The sequence below is a fragment of the Thermobia domestica genome, chromosome 3 (genome assembly GCF_964235325.1).
Source record: "Thermobia domestica chromosome 3, izTheDome1.hap1.1, whole genome shotgun sequence".
In the NCBI taxonomy this organism is placed as follows: domain Eukaryota; kingdom Metazoa; phylum Arthropoda; class Insecta; order Zygentoma; family Lepismatidae; genus Thermobia; species Thermobia domestica.
In genome coordinates this window covers 84,230,187-84,248,892 of record NC_137456.1, presented here as the reverse complement: position 1 = coordinate 84,248,892, position 18,706 = coordinate 84,230,187, and the positions used below count along the sequence as shown (strand labels likewise).

The following is an 18,706-nucleotide window of genomic DNA, read 5'->3' as shown; positions in this document are numbered from 1 at the left end:
ACAGCGCAGGGAATCAACATAACGTCTAAGTGGCACGAATCACACCAGGAGAGAAACCTCGGCGTCCTCCCATGCACACTTATTTTGGAGCAAAAGACTTCGTCGTTTCACAATAAACTTACATGCTCATGTTGCAGGTTTTTTGCTGTGGACTGTACCAAGATTTACACAACATTAAAGTTAGTAAACTTCACAAAACATCCATCTAGTTCAATGTTAATGGGTATTGATATATTATTGTTCCAAAAAAGGAATATGGTGGCTATCGTATGTTCATAGCGAAGTGGTCTGTATATAGTATGTCGATTCACAGAAGAAATTAAACATACTAATTTACTTAAGTTTGACTTTAAGTGCTAAAGTAATCCTTTTTTTTTTTCCCCTACACAAGAGGAAAATGCAGCTGTTCAAGAAGTAAATTACAAGAAGGTATGCTGGAAAAGCAAACAGTGAGATTTGTGAAATACTGCAACACGATAAAATTTCAAGACGCACTACACAGGTAATAGTATTCGCTCTACTATATAAAGATGTGCGTAAAAATGCATATATTAGTATACAATCCGTTGTCTAAAGTCTAAAACTCGTGACAAAGAATTGATTTGATTTCTTACAAACAACCCTTGAAGTCTCCTCATCTTCCTTACGGGGAAAGGGGAAGTAAGGTAAGTAAAGGCTATGCAAAACTTCATGCTCGTCAGTTACTTATAATAAAGAAATTAAAAATAGTATTTCCACTTCCAACTGAAGAGGTGATTAATGTAATTTAGTACTCACGCCATCTTTATTTCTTTTAATCAACCGGAATTTTAATGGTGTGATTTCGCTGGTTTCTTCCTCAAGTTTATGCCCCTTTCTTTTTCGAAAGAATTTGCATTACACGCATTTAAATTGCTTAATTTAGTTATTAAATATTAAAATTATATATCAAATTTGTATTACAGTAAATTACATATTTCTTAAATTATAATTGAGTATTAAATGTTAAAAATATGTATCACAAAATTTAACTTACATGAAATAAGGTACCTATTGTAACGTGCCACGTGTTTGTGTTTACAAACGTCTATACGTGCTCCTATTTATAAACAACCATGTGAACTTTATCATGGAATACTATGATTGCAAACGACGGAAACAACAGCGACACTAGTCACATGGCGACAAGGGAACAGCAGCGCCATCATCTCACCTAGACCGCCTATATAACAAAGAAGATTCCGTAGATAGCTATCAGTCTTGGCTGGTCAATCCCTCCTTTAAGCTTGCTCGGAGCTCTAGGAGATACTCAACCCAAACCTCTAGTTTGCTTCGAAACTCTGGGCTTTCTTTCCAACCGCTTAGCTTGCTTCGGAGTTCTGTGGCTTTTCAAACCCCTCTCTCCTTGCCTCGGAGCATTGGAGATTCCTAATCCACTCCACCTAGCTTGTTGCGCAGCTCTGTGGAGATCCTGTCTAAGGCTGCTCGAGCCTTGTGTCTGCTTTCTCTATCTTGTATTAGAGAAATTGCATTATTGTACTATTCTTCACGAATACTGTTTATAGCGGATTTTTATAATAAAACCGGTAGTGAGAGTCGATTCCGGACTATAATTTAATCTACCAAAGCTCTACCCACTCCTATACAGGCAGAACTTTACAATAAAAATAGATTTTGAAAAAGAAGTCAGTAATATGAAATCATTAAAACTCCGTTCCTTTCGAACAGAAAAAAAAAATCAATAGGCTGAAGAACAAAAATGCCAGGTTATTTATCGCACCGTTAATTTGAAAAGCTATCCACTTGGCTTCACAAATACTGATTAATAGGGCCATTTTAGTAGCAGTCAGGGTCCATGCTGAAAACTTTGTGACTTTACTTTAACCTTAGACTATAACCGTCACCAGGTTATATAAGTAATTTTTGTGGACGCTCTGTATATTTTGGAAAGACAGAAATCATTCTTCAATTTATATTTTATCTTTGCGACGCAAATAATTTCTTTTCTTCGGTGGGAATTGCTAGTAATTAAATTTCTTTCCCACGAATCAAGAATAAAAGAGTCTTTCATCGTTCACTCATACATATACCTGATTTTTTTTTTTTTTTTTTAACCGTGAGAGAATTTTAGTGAGTAACAAAGACTACATTATTATCTGAACTACATATATGATCATTGTATTTTTATTACTTGGATCCTCAGTGTTTTTCATTACTCATTAATATACAAAGACTACGTTCTATAGTTATTTGGAACTAAATTAAGTGCTTTTTCAATTATTTATGGAAATACTGCGGCAGGCGAGAGCAGACCAGGTGCAACCTAATCAGATCGTTGACAAGCAATGTCGTTCAGCTAGTTTTATTTAGAAGTTCTCACGCTCCAACGACTCATAAGCGCCAACCATATCGTTCAGCCACTTTTCACCCCCCACGTTCCCACGACAAGTTATCGTGTTTTTCTACATTGTGGCCAGTGAACTGTGAATTAACGCAAATTCTTTAACATTTAATTTGCATATCCATACAGGTGGCTTAACCTAATTACATTTTAAAATAAACTGCCAACATTGACCAGTTGGTCAAGCCAACTTACGCCTGGAACACCTCAACTCTGGGAGTTTTTCTCCGCGTATCAAGATAGCGAACACTTTCGCTTAAGTCGCTTCAAAATTAAGTAAAGTGGCCGACTGGCTCATAGCCGACTAAAGACTTGTGCAACGGCTAGCCCCCATTTAGAGAAGTTCCGGGTCCGCTGACCCAGTGCATATAAGTAGTAAACGGGTCCTCCGATGTCCTACTTTACATAATGCGACTATCTGCGTTCATTCTGCTGGATACAACCATCAACTTTTTACGGATTCTCGCAGCAGCTACGAACTTGCATCGTGGGATTACTTTAGTGTTACCCCATAGCGTTAACCCCCTAGTCCATTAGTTAGTGGTGTGAGAAAAGTATTTGTGGTGAACCCCCTAGTCCATTAGTTAGTGGTGTGAGAAAAGTATTTGTGGTGAACCCCCAAACACAATCTTTCATTCATCTATATGCGTGATACAAAGGACTATTATCTCGCGAAATGTGAAGTGTAATTTTGTTGTGGAAATAGTCAAGTGTCTATACCCATATCAGTGTTTGGTGTTGTGATTGTTTTTCTTATATATTTGGTCTAGGAATTAATTCGTGCGGGTGGACAAGAGATGGCGCAACGAACGGAGCGTCCCACAGTTCCGTGTATCCACACATGTGTTGCAAACCCCTGTCATCGCGTATCGTTCGTAGTATAGGGCAGTGGATTAAAGCGTCAACAACACCAGTTTGTAGTTAAGTGAACATGGCGCAATTTGTGCCTGATAAAGTGTTTTTGCGGGGTGTCCTGCTGCATTACTTTAACATGCAGAAAAGTGCGACCGAAAGTCATCGTATATTGGTGGAAGTGTATGGTGATCATGCTCTAGCTGAGCGAACGTGTCAGAAGTGGTTTGCACGGTTTAGAAGTGGTGATTTCGGCTTGGCAGACCAAGAGCGAGCTGGACAGCCAAAAAAATTTCAAGACGAAGAATTGACAGCATTGCTCGAGCAGGATTCGTGTCAAACGCAGGAACAACTTGCAGCAGCATTAGGCGTTGATCAAACAACAGTCTCCAAACGCTTGAAAGCCATGGGAATGATTCAAAAGATGTCACATTGGGTTCCACATGAATTGAAAGACAGAGACGTTGAAAGACGAAAAACCATTTGCGAATTGCTGCTTCAACGACAGAGCAGAAAGGGGTTTCTGCATCGAATTATTACGGGTGATGAGAAGTGGATCCATTACGAGAACCCTAAACGAAAAAAGGCCTGGGTGAAACCAGGTGAACCAGGTCCATCACAACCAAAACGAGATATTCACTGTGCAAAGGTTATGCTGTGCATATGGTGGGATATGAAAGGTGTGATGTACTATGAGCTGCTGCAACCGGGTGAAACTATGAATGGAGAACGTTATCGACGACAATTAATGCGTTTGAAGCAAGCTCTGGCCAGAACACGACCAGAATGGGAGAACAGACATGATAAACTTATTGTTCAACATGATAACGCTCGCCCACATGTCGCAAAACCGGTCAAAACCTATTTAGAAAATGTCGGATGGGAAGTTTTACCCCACCCGCCGTATTCACCAGACGTTGCTCCTTCGGACTACTACTTGTTCGATTGCATGAACAACGATTTGATTGGACAGCGGTTTACTTCTTCCAAAGATATCGAAACATGGGTCTCTGACTGGATCGCTTCCAAGGATGAGGACTTCTTTCGCCACGGAATCCGTACATTGCCTGACAGATGGGCGAAAGTGGTGGCTAGCGATGGACAATATTTTTCTTGAGGTATTTATGTATTTTGTGTTTGTACTACAGCTTCAATGTGTGCGTACCAACCGCACGAATTAATTCCTAGACCAAATATATATATATTTTACTCATAGTGCGTTCAATAAATAAGCATAGTATTACTCTATTTAATGTTTTCGTTGCATGTATGAATGATATTTTTATGTGTCGTGGTCTGAGCGATCATCTGGATGTCCGTGAGGGTTTCGAGACGAGACATCCGTACCTCTCGGTGCTCGATGCTCATCTCACTGTTGAGACCTAAGGGCGATCCGGGAAAAGTTCTATAATCCCTTTTTGGAACTGGTCTTTAATGTCTTAAACAGGTAAGTTTAGATCTCCTAAAAGTACTCGTTGGTGGGACACAGGGCTGGCTGATTTAAACCAGCTAATTGAAAAAAAAAAAAAAAAAGCTTTAAATCGTATGAACTTCATGGTGACGTTTTCACATAATATATCATCTGCATTAGTTTCATCTCCTTTTCACCTTTTATTCAAGGCGTCCCATGTTTAATTCTCGGTCGAACCACAATCCTTCTTTCAAGTGTAAACCAAGTAGCGATTCGGATGTCACTTTAAGCGAAAGTCTTCTTCTTACCTCGGCATTACATAAGGATGTTAAGCCTAAACACACGAAACGAAACCAAATTGTATGCCCGAATGGGCCTGTTGTTTTATAAAGAAGCCACGATTGCATAAATATATTGATAGAAATTAGCAAAATTTATCGACTGCCTATGTAGCTTCCAACATTAGCTTTGATTGGACTTTCAGTTTTAATTTAATTGAATGATATCTACATACTAAATTTGTAATTTAATACCTCAGTTTTAGCATACTGATTATGGTACGTTGACCATAAACTTTTAGGCCTACATGCCAAGCAATAACGAGACTTTTCCGTTACTGCTTTGTATTTACACAGGATTTTCTCAATGGCTAAGGCAGGAGTTTCCCGATTTATATATAATTCTGTATAATGGTTTCATTTGTGCAACTGTATCTTTTTGTCCTTCTGAAATGACTCCTGACAATTATATTAACAAGTATGTCAAGATCAGTACAACGTATTTTTATCAGGAGTCCTTCGTGAGTGGGTCGGCAGACTCATCGCATTTGTGGCCAATAGTCCCGGTTTTGAGTCCAAATGGAGAATAATTTCTCTCGAATGTAAGCCGAGAAGCGGTTTGGATTCCGCTTTACGCTTATGTGACCCCTTCCAGCACAACCTCGTTGCTGAATAATAACACCAACGCGAAACAAACTTATTTCTGCCCATATGTAATATAAACACATAGAGCAAATTATTTAAACCCAAAAAATCTTTTTTTTTTTTTTTTGATTTTTCAATAAAAACCATGGTTTTTGCCAACCCTGGTGGGACAGCAGGGGGGCACCGGAAAGCGGTTATAAGACCAAGCGCACAAAGCACAGGAGTTCTGTTGCATGAGAGTACCGTTATTGATACTAAGACTACAGAAGTTAACTTCCTACTTCTTACCTTCTATGATTGTTCCAGTAAAAACTTCATTATCACATTGAATAATTGTACTGAAAGACCAGAGTGCTCCCATGATATTCCAGGCTGTTTCTGGAATCATAAGGAATAGTCTGAAAGAAAGAGAGAACGAAAATGTCAAATATACTCCAGGTATTCCTAGTTAACGTCCAGGAAGGCACAAGAATTAATGTAAGTATCCTCGTCATAAAAACACATATGCAGGGGGGGGGGGAGAATGGTTACGGCATTTAACAAATATTGTTTTTACAAAATGATTTTTGAAACACGAGGTAAAACAAAAAATATGTACAGTTTCAAATATTAGCAACAGTACTTGGTAAACATTCCGCACCATTCTAAATTAATTTCTTTTTACGTATACGTAATGTTTGTTCTACTTCTATTCCCCCCCCTCCCCTAAGGGCGCCGATTTGTCTGTAACTTTGGGGAGGGACACTCAGATGTGTGTTTGGTTGCACCTCAGATGTGTGTTTGGTTGCAGACAACCGTCTAAGAAGGCATATATGAGGATTTAAGGATAAATTGAACTCAAATTATGCCAAATATTGTTTATTCATAAAAATAATACATATAACAAGACATATAACAACAAAAATACATATTCATAAAAATACATGGGAGCCACATGAATATTGGGGGCCTGGGACCCACAGGATCGGCACCCTTACCCTCCCCTTCCCCAACACACACCACCACCGCCATTTTAATTGTGCTACGAAATATGAATTGGATCGTAAAGTTGTAATTAGAACAAAACTATGGAAGTTTATATCATAATCGTTATACTCCAAATACATTACGTTAACAATTCAGTCCGTCAGGAAGTCATATCTCACAATTAAGAAAGATGTTCAAAATGATCTGATTTTCTAGTTTTGGCATAAAATTATACTTTTATTTGTCTGTTTGCATATATGCATATTCCAAGATGACAATCAACTGGATGCTTCGTCGTTCCTTTTCTGTTCGTTAATTTGCTTTTCCTTCTTACATGTTTCTTATCCTAGTTGATGAAATGTTTATAATGTACCTTCTTTGTTGGTTTGCAATAATATTTCTCAGTGTTTCTGCTAACAAATTTGTGTACTGTATATCTGCCGCGGCAGTTTGGTTAACCAATTTCAACCAAAATGTTATTGCTTACGAAACTGTAAATATGGACAATAAAAACCTAGAAAGAAAGTGATTTCATTCCAAGTTCTTTATAACTCTTCATTAGCTGGGTTTAATGAAGGGTCTTTCGTGCGTATACAGTACGACTCAAACGAGTTTATTTGATTTGTTCGAAACTTGGACTCCTCAAATCCCATGCTTATTTTGAAGATGTTTTGAAAGGCAGGAAACGGAAACTCTATTGTCCATGGAAATCTCATACATGCTCCTTAATCCGAGTTACATTATTCTGAATCTCAGATAACTTATTCTGGAGTCATTCAATATTCAATTTAACTCTAAACTTTAGTTTCCACCGTTTTGATGAAGTATCGGTTCTGACGAAGATAGCAGCACGCAACAATCGAAAAATTAACCTGTTGATTCCGTACTTGATGTTTGTAAGGAAGGTTATGTATAACTGTTTCATAATAGAACCTTCTCTATTTTTTTTTAAATCCTGTAACAAATGCTGTTTTAACTATGTTAGCAAGTATGTTATAGAATAAACGCTTGTACAATTCCTGCTTTATATTTACGCTAAAATACGTAACGAATTAAAAATCAAAAAATAAATAGTGTGGGAAGTGGATCACATCAGCAACTGTACACGCTTTTTAATTTTGCGAGACAAAGTCTTGAATAAAATTAATCAGCATTACAGAAAAGAAACTACATGGGATGTCAATGCACCGCTTAATTAATACTAAGAATATAACATATAGGCTATATTACACAACTACGTAGCTGCCTCAGTAACTTCAGCATTAATTTAACAGATTTGTTTAACTAGGTCCAGACATAGCTTTGAAGCCAATTTACACTCCGAACTACAGTAAAACTTGTGAACTTGGCCTGCTTTGACTTGATCCTGCATTTTCCCATAAGACATTATTTACTTATTACTCTATAAGTTGGCCACCTGCCTATCTTGGAAGTTGGCCGCATGGAAAGAATGTTTACCCTATGGTGATAATGATAAATTTACCTGCATATCTTGGCCACGCAAAATACCGTTTTGTTATTTTTCTTAACTCTTTCGCATTCCCATAGGAGAGGCAGACGTTCTGTATTTGTAATTGGAGACAAAGAGGCATGGAGTCCCTCGATTTGTTTTTGGAGGTCAATGGCCAGAACAGTACCCTGATAAAGGGGTGGTGAAGGAAGATTTAAATAAGAAAAAACACGTACAGGAATTCAGGAAATGGTAGTACGTATTTATTTATCCTATCTATTTGGTAAAACCATTAGCTATATCGGCTCCTTTCATCAAAAGGGAACTTCGGTAATTCCGGATATTAGAAATCCTATTTTAAAAATACACCAATCACACATATTTTCTGTAAGTTGGCCACCTTTCAATGGAACCGATGGTGGCCAACATAGACAGGTTTCACTGTATTAATAATGAATTATGGGAAGAACTATGGGAGAAATCAGCCAGATCCCACCACAACCTGGTAAAGCTGAGGGGGAAACCTGGAAAGATGGTGCCGCGGGGTCCGAACCCTGACCTCCCAACTGCAAGGCGAGAACGCTAACCGTCTAATTGCGTCCGCTCTGCTGATTAAAATTTAGTAACATTCCAGCAGACACTTGACAAATAAATATTTCAATAGATTATTTTTTTCTACTAAAAGAAAGAAAAAAGAAAAACTTCTAAGAGCTATGAGTATTTTGATCTAATTGTACACCCTATTTATAAAGTACTTACTTGAACTTTAGCAACAATGGCACATAATGGCGAGGAGCGGGGTCGCCGATTGTTCCTCGCATGCTATGCTGTATTAGCAGCATTGTATTGACTATCACTGTAAGAAGGATGACCAGCATCCCAATGAGGTAAGCTCGGATGAAATTGCCACCAGGGCAATCTGTGTGGGAATAATGCTTCACGAAAACTATTGCTACCAGCACCAACCTGTAAAGAAAGAAGGAAACAACGAATTTGTTAGTTTAGTGACATCTGAGCTGTTTCCATTTTTTTAAAAATTTATTCTAATAAGGATGTCAATATTCTACTGGATAAATATTCTTAGTGGACATCATGCAGTGTGGTTCTAATTTTTTCAGTCCAAAGGAATCATCACTCTTATGAACAAGATCTCTTTTAAAAATCAGCCCTTCTCTTTTGGTTTACTGCTTTTTTCTATTATTCACAGAGACCTGAACACAGTGGCAGAGTACTTCAATTTTAGGTCATGGAAAGCATCACGTCTGTGAGTTTACTCGGAATTCTCTGGTTTCCTCCCATCATCTTTCTTGCACTAATTGTTTCAACATCATTCACTTTAACGTCTCTACTAACCTTAACAACCACTACCTTTTGTTATGCGCCTTGTGATTCATATTCTCTGATTACTTTACTGGGATCATTTCAACAACCAATCTTGGTGTATTCATCGGCCAGATACTTAATAGACTTAGCTTTTTAAACGTTATCCAGTTCAGTACTTTTGCACGAACATGGTAACACTCGACACTGTTTTAATTACTGGTGATTACTTACACACATTAGATCAGAACTCGAAAATGACAGTTATTTACAAATAAAACAACATAAGACTCACTGCCCTTTGCTAAAGCTAGTCTCCACTTTTTTTTTTTTTTTTAATTTTAGTGATTAACTTAAAGATAATGAACATCACAAATGTAAGAAGTAGGCCAGGTAGTACCTAAAAAAAATGCTATTAAGTAAACTATATAACATACTCCAGCCTTTTCTTGTAGACCAGAAATTTGAGTGTACAGTTTTTTGACGTCATAACTGTTGAGCATACTATAATGTTTGCTTTCATGTGGTTCGGATTCCACGTTAATCAACAGGTCCACGTCTCATATAGCCTCGCTGCTGAACGTGACGTTAAAATCAACTCAACTACAATGTTTTCTTGTCTATAAGGTAGAGCAAAAGATGGTACACGTGAGTTTGGACTTTCCCATCATCTTTTATTATAAAAGTTCTCCTCTTGAATACAATATATTACAAATTTCCTCTAATCTTTGGATGTTTGTTGGTGGAGTTTAGAGGAATCCAATGATCATGCGTCTTAAGATGTATTGGATAGGTGCCTTTCAATGACCTGGCGTCTTAGAGAGGGGAGTTGGAGTTCTCAATGACCAAGTGCCTTACAGAGTTGATGGTTTGATCAACCGGAAACGAGGTTGATGTTTTCTGTGGTGTCCAGTCTCCTGTTATACAGAAATATTGCTGATAGTTTGCCTCTGCGTCACTTGCCGAATGTTAGTGATGGTGGATGACGTTTTTCTTCGTGGCTGTTGTCTGATGAGTGTTTACTTCAATCACGTGTTGTAGAAACACATGGTTACATCCAACATGGTGTGAAACCACGTGGAATCTTACAATACAGATTTATACATTATAAAATAGGCGTTGAAAACAATTATTAGTTCATATACGTGATAGCGTCTTGTAGATGCTTTCTGGTTTACTTTCTACATTTTATTTATATATATATATATATATATATATATATATATATATATATATATATATATTCTTCCTTGTCTTTTAACTTATTCACTAAAATTCAAGACAATTATGGGGGAACGTAGTGAAGAGCCTGAAATATGTACACACACACTATTCACAGCTTCCAATTGTGAGTGTGTGCATAGTTGCGTTTAATCTCGCAGACAGGATCGGTTATATGTACCAGAGGTGAAGTACTTAGTACTGTACAGAAACCATATTATTATATTCGTGCCTGTTGAACCTGTGGATATTATAGGAATGATTTTACACTCTCGGATCACCTCCGTAGTAAACTTTAGTTCGCTATAAAGTACAAAAACTACATTTTACTGAAAAAAAAAAAAATAATAATAATAACAACAACAACATTACCACTACATTTAGCGCATTTGCAGGACCAAAGAGATAGTTTTTATTTGAGATTGACCGGTCAACATGGAGAGTAATTCGCATAAAACTAAACATTTAACTATTTATTCTAACATGAATGACGCGAACAATAAATGCCTGCATTTCAAATTAAGAGTATCTATGGGAAACTTGTAGCGTCTATACTAAATTCTGAAAGCGTCCACCTTGCCGCTGAACACACAACTAGTTACGCAATTTCATGTTCCTCGTTACTTTCTGCACAATTGTGCTGCTTCAAATAGTCCAACGTTTCGGGACGGATGGTGTATCCTTCGCCTTTCAAGTAATCCCGGAGGAAGTAGTCGGGTGTGGATACGTTGGATGACCTTTATAGTAAGAGATCCTTGGAAATTACCCGGTTCTCGAAGAAACTTCACAAATTCTTCCTAAATATACCAAAGTGTCTAATGCTATTGTCATATGTCGAATTTCGAATGAATAGGATTAAACACACAAAGCATTGAAAATTCAACTTATTCAAAAGCCTTTATTTCGTAAAATAGCTTAGGTGAAGACCTCATCCAACTGCATAGATGGCTCTCAATAGATGCGAAAATAATAATGCAACCTGATATCTCAAACCATTAAAATTATGTAATTCCGAGAACTTGTAATTACACCTACCAAACAGTATTGTTATGATGTCGAAGAAGCAAAGTAAATAATAATAAAAAAAAAAAAGTTCACATGTTCATTGGCTTTTATGTGCAAAATGACATTTGGGCGATTTGGCTAGGTTCTTGTCCTATTCCGTAAGTGTTAATCCTAGCCACTCCTTCAATATGATTATACGTTACTTACCAAACAAACCGAAGAAGAAGATCAAAGAAGCCAGGAAAAACAAGGTCATCACTCCCCACCATCCACCGCCTGCCGAATAACAGCATCCCTGGCATCTTGAAGCCTTATCTGTAAAGAAGACAAGATACAGTTAAACTCATACCAATATTATGGTTATTAATTTACACTAACTACAGTTTTCTCCTCCCTTATGTTTCTGCATCAATGAAAGACCACTAACTTATCTACACTAAATATGAATTGTAATGTATATTGAAGAACTACTTATTAGATACTCACAGTGTATAATGGCCAAGATTTACAGTTAACAAAACAATATTACATAATGAATTAATTACTACAAAATAGCAAAGAGCACAATGTTAGCGCTTCTGCTGAAACGTTCTTCAGATAAGAAGAAAAGAAGTAGCAGAGAGAAATTACTTTTTTCTCTACTTACTTCTGCATTTGCTTCTTTTCTCCTTCCTATCTGACGAAGCATTTTGGCGAAAGAGCTCATAGTTAGGGTTCCTATTTTTTTCACGAGTACAAATTCCGATTTTTTTAAGGTTTTCCAAGTCACGATTTACGAATTTCCAAGTCTATATAGCCCTATATAATGTAAAAAGCCAATTATATTTCTTTCTGACTGAAAGGTTCATCGTTTACCATGCATGTACAAACAAATTTATTTTATAAAATATTCCTTATCAAATAGGAGGGCAAAGGAAAAAAGAAATGGGTTTTGAGAAGAAAAAAATCCACAGTACTTAAAATTCCCTAACCTTGCCTGTTTTTTTTTTCTTTCTTTCTTTTCTTCAGGTTTTTATGAGATTCTCCGATTTTCCTAGGGCTCTTAACGAGTAAGGTGAATTCTCTGACTTTCAAGGTTATCTAAGTCACAGGGAACCCATTAGTGTGCTTTTTAAGTCTTGTAATCATGGTTTCACTTTTTCCTGGTAAGTAATTTAGCTTCTAATCCCACTTTAGGATTCCTCTGTTCCAATCATTCATACATACTTTGTATTTTCTAATTTACTTTGCAGCGTACAGTTGAAAAAAAAAAAAATTATATCGAAAATATCTGTATTGATATTTTTAAATGAATGTTCACAATCTATCGAATCTATAATACCCAAAGTAGAACGACTAGATACACTCTTTTTACGAGTATCATATTCTTTTTTGGAGATTCAAACACTCTATACTCTTTTTCTGTTACATCAAATTAATTGCCATAACAGGATTTAAAAGTCAGAAGTTATCACTTTTAGTGATATCAAGAAATGAATCATCTTAATACAAACGGTGGCATAACATTTCATTGTTTCAACAGTAGTCAGGTCAGGAAGTAAAACTATGATCTGATCTGGGAAGATCCGATTATCGCTTATTGATTGGATTGCAGTTTAGCATTCCCTTCAGCACTGTGGCTATATGACACGTAGACCTACAGTTTAAAGTGCTATACGATCAAATTTTTCAAAGCTTTCTCATCGGGAATGGAGTCCAGGATCCCGTCCACACTAGCGAGGAGTGCTGGCTTATGTTATGGAGTATCATATCGTGGCTTATCGTTTATGTTATGTGGTCATAGTCTCTGTCGCTTTCATGACGCTACAACTACAGTAACCACTAACAGATCCCCTTCTAATGAAAGATGAGTTATGGTTATATACTCTTCTCAAACTCTTTCTGGTCACACTACCTAAAGAAACGGGATATCTACTAATGAGTGATACAGTCTGTAAACAGTAAAAGCAGATTTTTTTTTTAAAATATGAATGTTGGGTCTGATGGCGTGATCGTGTAATACACCTCGCTTGGAGGCGCAAAGTGTGGCAGGAAACGACCTATACCGTGAGGGTTAATCAAGTATCATGATTTGTGTACAGGCCAACTGTAGATCAATCTCCGATTCAATCCATTTTCGTGGTTTTACGTTAATGGTAGGCCATGTCTTTCATAATCTCGATATTGCACCAGGACGCAAAATATAGGAACTCAAAATCAATATAACTGTTAGTAACTTTGCCAACAAGTTTTCTAGTTTAGTAACGTAAACAATATATTAGAAAGCTAAGTATAATTTCCCTTTTTCAATGCATACATTCAATAAAATTAGATTCCTACCGGGAAAAAAAAAATCTTTTACCATTGTCACTAGAAATCATTGCTTTACAATGAAAGAAACAAGCAGAAAACAGGCGGTCAAAACAACTCAGAAGGTCCTTGTGTGCAAATCTGGTTCCTGACCGAACTCGTCCACCAAATATAAGATCCTTATTCCTTAGACGAAGAGTTACTTGCCGACCAAATTTGGTTCAAATCCCGCCAGTAGTTACCGACAAATAAAGTATTATATTCAAGGCGAGATGAGCCTGTCGAGCTCGGCTACCATATACAGCCAATCTTTATTCTTTAGACCAATGATGAAACTTACTAATCTGAGAAATGAAAATAATCGGCTTACCGGACGTCCTCTTTTACCCGGACATGTACTCTTTCTAGGGCCTAAAATTGGAAAGGGTGGGTTTTCAGCAAAATGGGGATCTTTAATGAAGGGAGAATATAGAAAACTGCTCTAATTTGTAATTTATTTATCTTTTTAGAAAAATTATACTGGCCCGCATAAAGGTTTTTCATTTTGGCCCTTTCCTAAAAAAGTTTGCCCATCACTATCTTAGACGATGGGCTACCTGCTCACTAACGTTCAGATGTGGCCAGTAGCTACCAAGAAATAAAGCAGCATGTACAAGGCGAGCCGAGCCCAGACACTATAGCGATCTTTATTACAAGATGGGCTACTTACCCACCAAATTTGGTTTAGATCTGGACAGTATTTATTCAGAAAAAAAAGTACCACATACACAATACATACAAATATTCGGAGTTAAACTATAAGCTCTAGTATGCTTATGCCGGGAGCTCATAAAAGCGTCGGTTCCTTTATGTCAAATGAATTACATGTGAGTCAATCTTCATCAGTGGATGTGGTTTGCGTTATGTTTTTTTATTGGTGAAAAAGGAGTTAGTGGTTTAGTGGACTACGATGTCATTACAAACATACATACACATTATATATATATATATAAGTTAAGCTTATATATATATATATATATATATATATATATATATATATATATATATATATATATATATATATATATATATATATATATATATGAGTTTAAATCAGATTATTTGAATCGTTCTATGTCAAAGGAATGAAATCCAAAAATGGTCCCAGCTCGACTATTTCCGAAGTTAATGCAACTTGGTGGGAAGTTCTATATTGTCTATGATGGTTATGCGCCAAATTTCAGTTGAACATTGCTTTGGTTGCATGCATATGGCCTTCCAAAGATAGGCTGTTCACCTTCGCTCCGCGTACGAAGATGCAAAGATTCTAAGTAAACCAAGTGCTTTTGATCGTTGTAGTTAACAAAATGACCTGGTCTTTTGCACACTTTTCATCAACTTTGGACGCTAATTCAGAATACCTTACAGCTGTTTAAGCATATCTCAGTAGAGATACAATTCTGGACACAAAAGTCTGCGCAATTCAGAGACCTTGCACTGAACACATCATACCTACGTTGTGGATGCGCTAATTCAATCAAAGCTTGGAAGCATAGAGGAGCAGTTTAATTTTGGAACCCTACGTTTTACGCCTCATGATCATGTCGGCTAGGCTAAAGGAGACGGCGATGATGAGAAATGAATGAAATGGTGGAATGAAGAGTGGGAGGAAAGTTCACTTGGCGCGAGCTGGGATCGCACCAAGGACCCTATACACCAAAGGTGAGCGCTCTACCACTGAGCCACCGCGGCTCCTTAAGAAATAAAAAGATCTCTCAGATGGTTTGGAAAGTCATCATCGACAAAATGTTGTTAGAATACTTTGAAATGTAGAACATTATAGAATACTCTAACTCATTCTATAATTTTCTCGAATATTATAAACTGTTCTAGATTATAGAATGCTCTACAACATTTGAAGAATATGACTTTCCAAACCTTCTGAAAGGTCTTTTTATTTATTAAGACACAGCAATTCCAAAATATAAAGTTTCTAAAGCTTGAAGTATGCTCTTTCCAGCCATGGCAAGAAAAATAATATTGGAGAGTGTACAACTGAGATATTGTCCGACAAAGAAACCAAAAAAAAATTGCACCTACGAAACATTAACCCCCTTTCTAATTCTGAATTTTTAACCCCCTTATCAAGTCTTTGGATCCAGCTGAGTGAGAACTGAAATTTAATCAACACATCGAATTTTCGATTGAAGTGGTGCATTCACAACGTTCAATGTAGGCTCTCTGAATTGCATGAGGACTAATTTGCCAACTTTTAGAAATTGTATCTATACTAAGGTATGCTTAAACGGTTAATTGGCAAGATATTCTGAATCAGCGTCAAAAATTGTTCAAGCATGCAAAAGATCAGGATATGTTTACTATAACGTTTAAAAACGCTGGGAAAACTTAGTACCTTCGCACGCAGAGCGAAGGTAAAGTAGCTTCTCATTGAAAGGTCATATACATGTAGCCAAAGCAGATATTCAACTGATATTTGGCGTATAACCATCAACAACGTAGACCTTTCCATCGAATTTAATTACCTTTGGAAATGGTCGATCTCTGGTCCTCTTGACATGGAATGATCCATTTGTGAATGTGAACGTAAAAAGAAACAATATAAAGATTAAAATGCGGGTGTAATTAGAATTTGACTTTTAATTACAGATGCAGTAGAAAATTACTATGAACTCGTCTTGGTACAGGTGTAGTTTTGGCGCACCACATTTGGAAGATTTACAGGTAAATATCAATACTTTGCATGAAAAAACATGTTTATAAAGAACAAACATCTGCAGGCGACAGAATTAAATACAAAGTAATACAGCCGTATATTAGGTTTACAAGTGTTGGGTTATTAGTGAAAAATCATTACAAGTGCTTTACAATGGATGAAATAATTGAGTGCATGTGAAAGATATCTATGTTAGAATCTATATTCCACCGGTGGCATATTTCTGCACAATGTATAGAACCTGCATTTTATGTTTACAAGTGGAGTGTCACTAATATGAAAGTGGCAAGTGCTATTGAAACTCATATAATTGAAAAAAAAATAATCCTACTACCCTATTTTCCGCACATATCCACTATCGCTGACACCTCCCCGCGGGAACTCACCAGCTCCGCCCTGCCCTAACTTGGTCAGATAGCATTCATGCTTTTTTAGTGGCCATCTAGAACAGGTTGCTTGTGTTTTTGCACTAATTTTTATGAAGCCATATTTGTACATAAATCGTAAAAGAATTGTAATTTTTTAACAATTACTTCTGGTAGCCCCTTGAATTTTATCTATGCTAAGTGAGATAATTTCACGTCACCCAATGGAAACATTTAGGGGACAATAAGAAGAAATCAGTACAAAAATTATAACTCTCCAACAATTCTTTCTAGCGATGCGCCAAAAGTAAGCCTACATACTCGTTTTGCCAGTCAGTAGTAGCAACATGAAATGTGATTCACGACATATAGCACCAATGTATTAGAACACGATGACAGCAGATTGAATACTTGTTTCGTTTCAGCATTGGGAATATCTCATTTATGAAAATTTGTTGGTAATTTAGACTCAGTCTGTAATTTTCACTATTAGTGTGTTGCATTATGTGGCAACTCTGAAATAACCAGTTTTTCATTCACGATGCTTATGTGCTGGATTACCAACGATGCACTATTCTCGAAAACCAGGCGGCCGACCATCTTCGGAATAAATGCCAAAATTAGTACTGGGGGAGGAGGAAAAGTTCATTATGTGTACTCGTGAACATTTCGATAGACAATCTTTGGGATTATGAATATAGCGTTTTATGCAAGAAAAAAAAAAAAAAAAAACATTCGTGCGAAAAACACCAACCAATGCTAGGTGGTTACTAGAAGCTAACTTTGAAGTGGAATTGCACTTCTGACACGTTTCTCACAATCATTACTTTTACTTTTTTAATGAATATACTATTTTGGAAACATGAACCTAAAAGGCACGTGCGAAGAGAAAGAAGTAGCCCTAAAACACTGCACCATTGCTTGGATTACTTCGTTCACGCTGTCTATATTTATTATTTCACTATTTCTTACCATACATATCTCTAGCATAAATTAACTAATGTGATACCCATTCGTTATGATATACTTCACTTAAATTTTGCGAATCTCGAGCCCGTATCATTCATCGGCACTTTCTTATTCAATGTAGGTCAATCTCAGACATTCTGTCCCTAAATTACAAATAAAATTTATGAATTATAGTAAATTACTCAACGTAAGTTAAAAGTGCAACAAGTTCGTAGCATAGATTTATTTATAATTTGGAGAATTATAAGTAAATATTAGGTCTACGTTACCTAAAATCTTAATTCTTACTCAAGTAAACACACTAGTAGCGTACCTATTTTGACACACACAACATATCCTTCTACCTGCAAGTACCTGTTGCCTGTTTAGGCTTAACCACATCCATAAAATGGGAAATGCCAATCACAACAGATTTAAAAATAAATACTTTAAAAAATCAATAATAACGAGATCAACAACTTCCGTGTTATCACATATTAAAACGGTCTCCTACCTTTAACTATCGCATAACACTACATGTTTTACATTGTAGTTCATAACTGCATTTTGTGTACTTATCAGAAGATTAAACATTAAATTATTGATTATGTAAATATATTATTTAATATATAATCCATTTTTTTCACACAACACTTGCACAGATTTGAGCTGCTTCAGGACGGACCCGGGGACGGACCGACGGATTCGCTCTTCACTTCATTCCCCGAACTTCCACGCATGTCCGATAGAGGGATACCTGTTGCAGGAAAAAAAGATGCTGTTGCATCGCGTGCGGGAAATGAAAATATTTTGTACTCTAAACGAATAATCAATGAAATAATTGACAGAAGTAATGAAATGTT

General features: G+C 36.7%; 1 protein-coding gene across 3 annotated transcripts in view; it reads right to left on the bottom strand.

The window, feature by feature from the left end:
- Nucleotides 1-18,706, bottom strand: part of LOC145680561 (diacylglycerol lipase-beta-like) — a 142,409-nt gene that overhangs the window by 35,211 nt on the left and 88,492 nt on the right. For 2 of the 3 annotated variants that reach the window (XM_081751195.1, XM_081751196.1), the window contains exons 2-4: nucleotides 11,736-11,843; nucleotides 8,742-8,948; nucleotides 5,855-5,964 (exon numbers count right to left, since the gene is read on the bottom strand). In XM_081751195.1, coding sequence (XP_081607321.1) covers nucleotides 5,855-5,964; nucleotides 8,742-8,948; nucleotides 11,736-11,830 — 412 coding nt within the window. In that variant the 5' untranslated portion in view covers nucleotides 11,831-11,843. Of the gene's footprint in view, nucleotides 1-5,854; nucleotides 5,965-8,741; nucleotides 8,949-11,735; nucleotides 11,844-18,357; nucleotides 18,587-18,706 lie in introns of those variants that run through there. The other variant, XM_081751194.1, reaches the window with a different exon arrangement.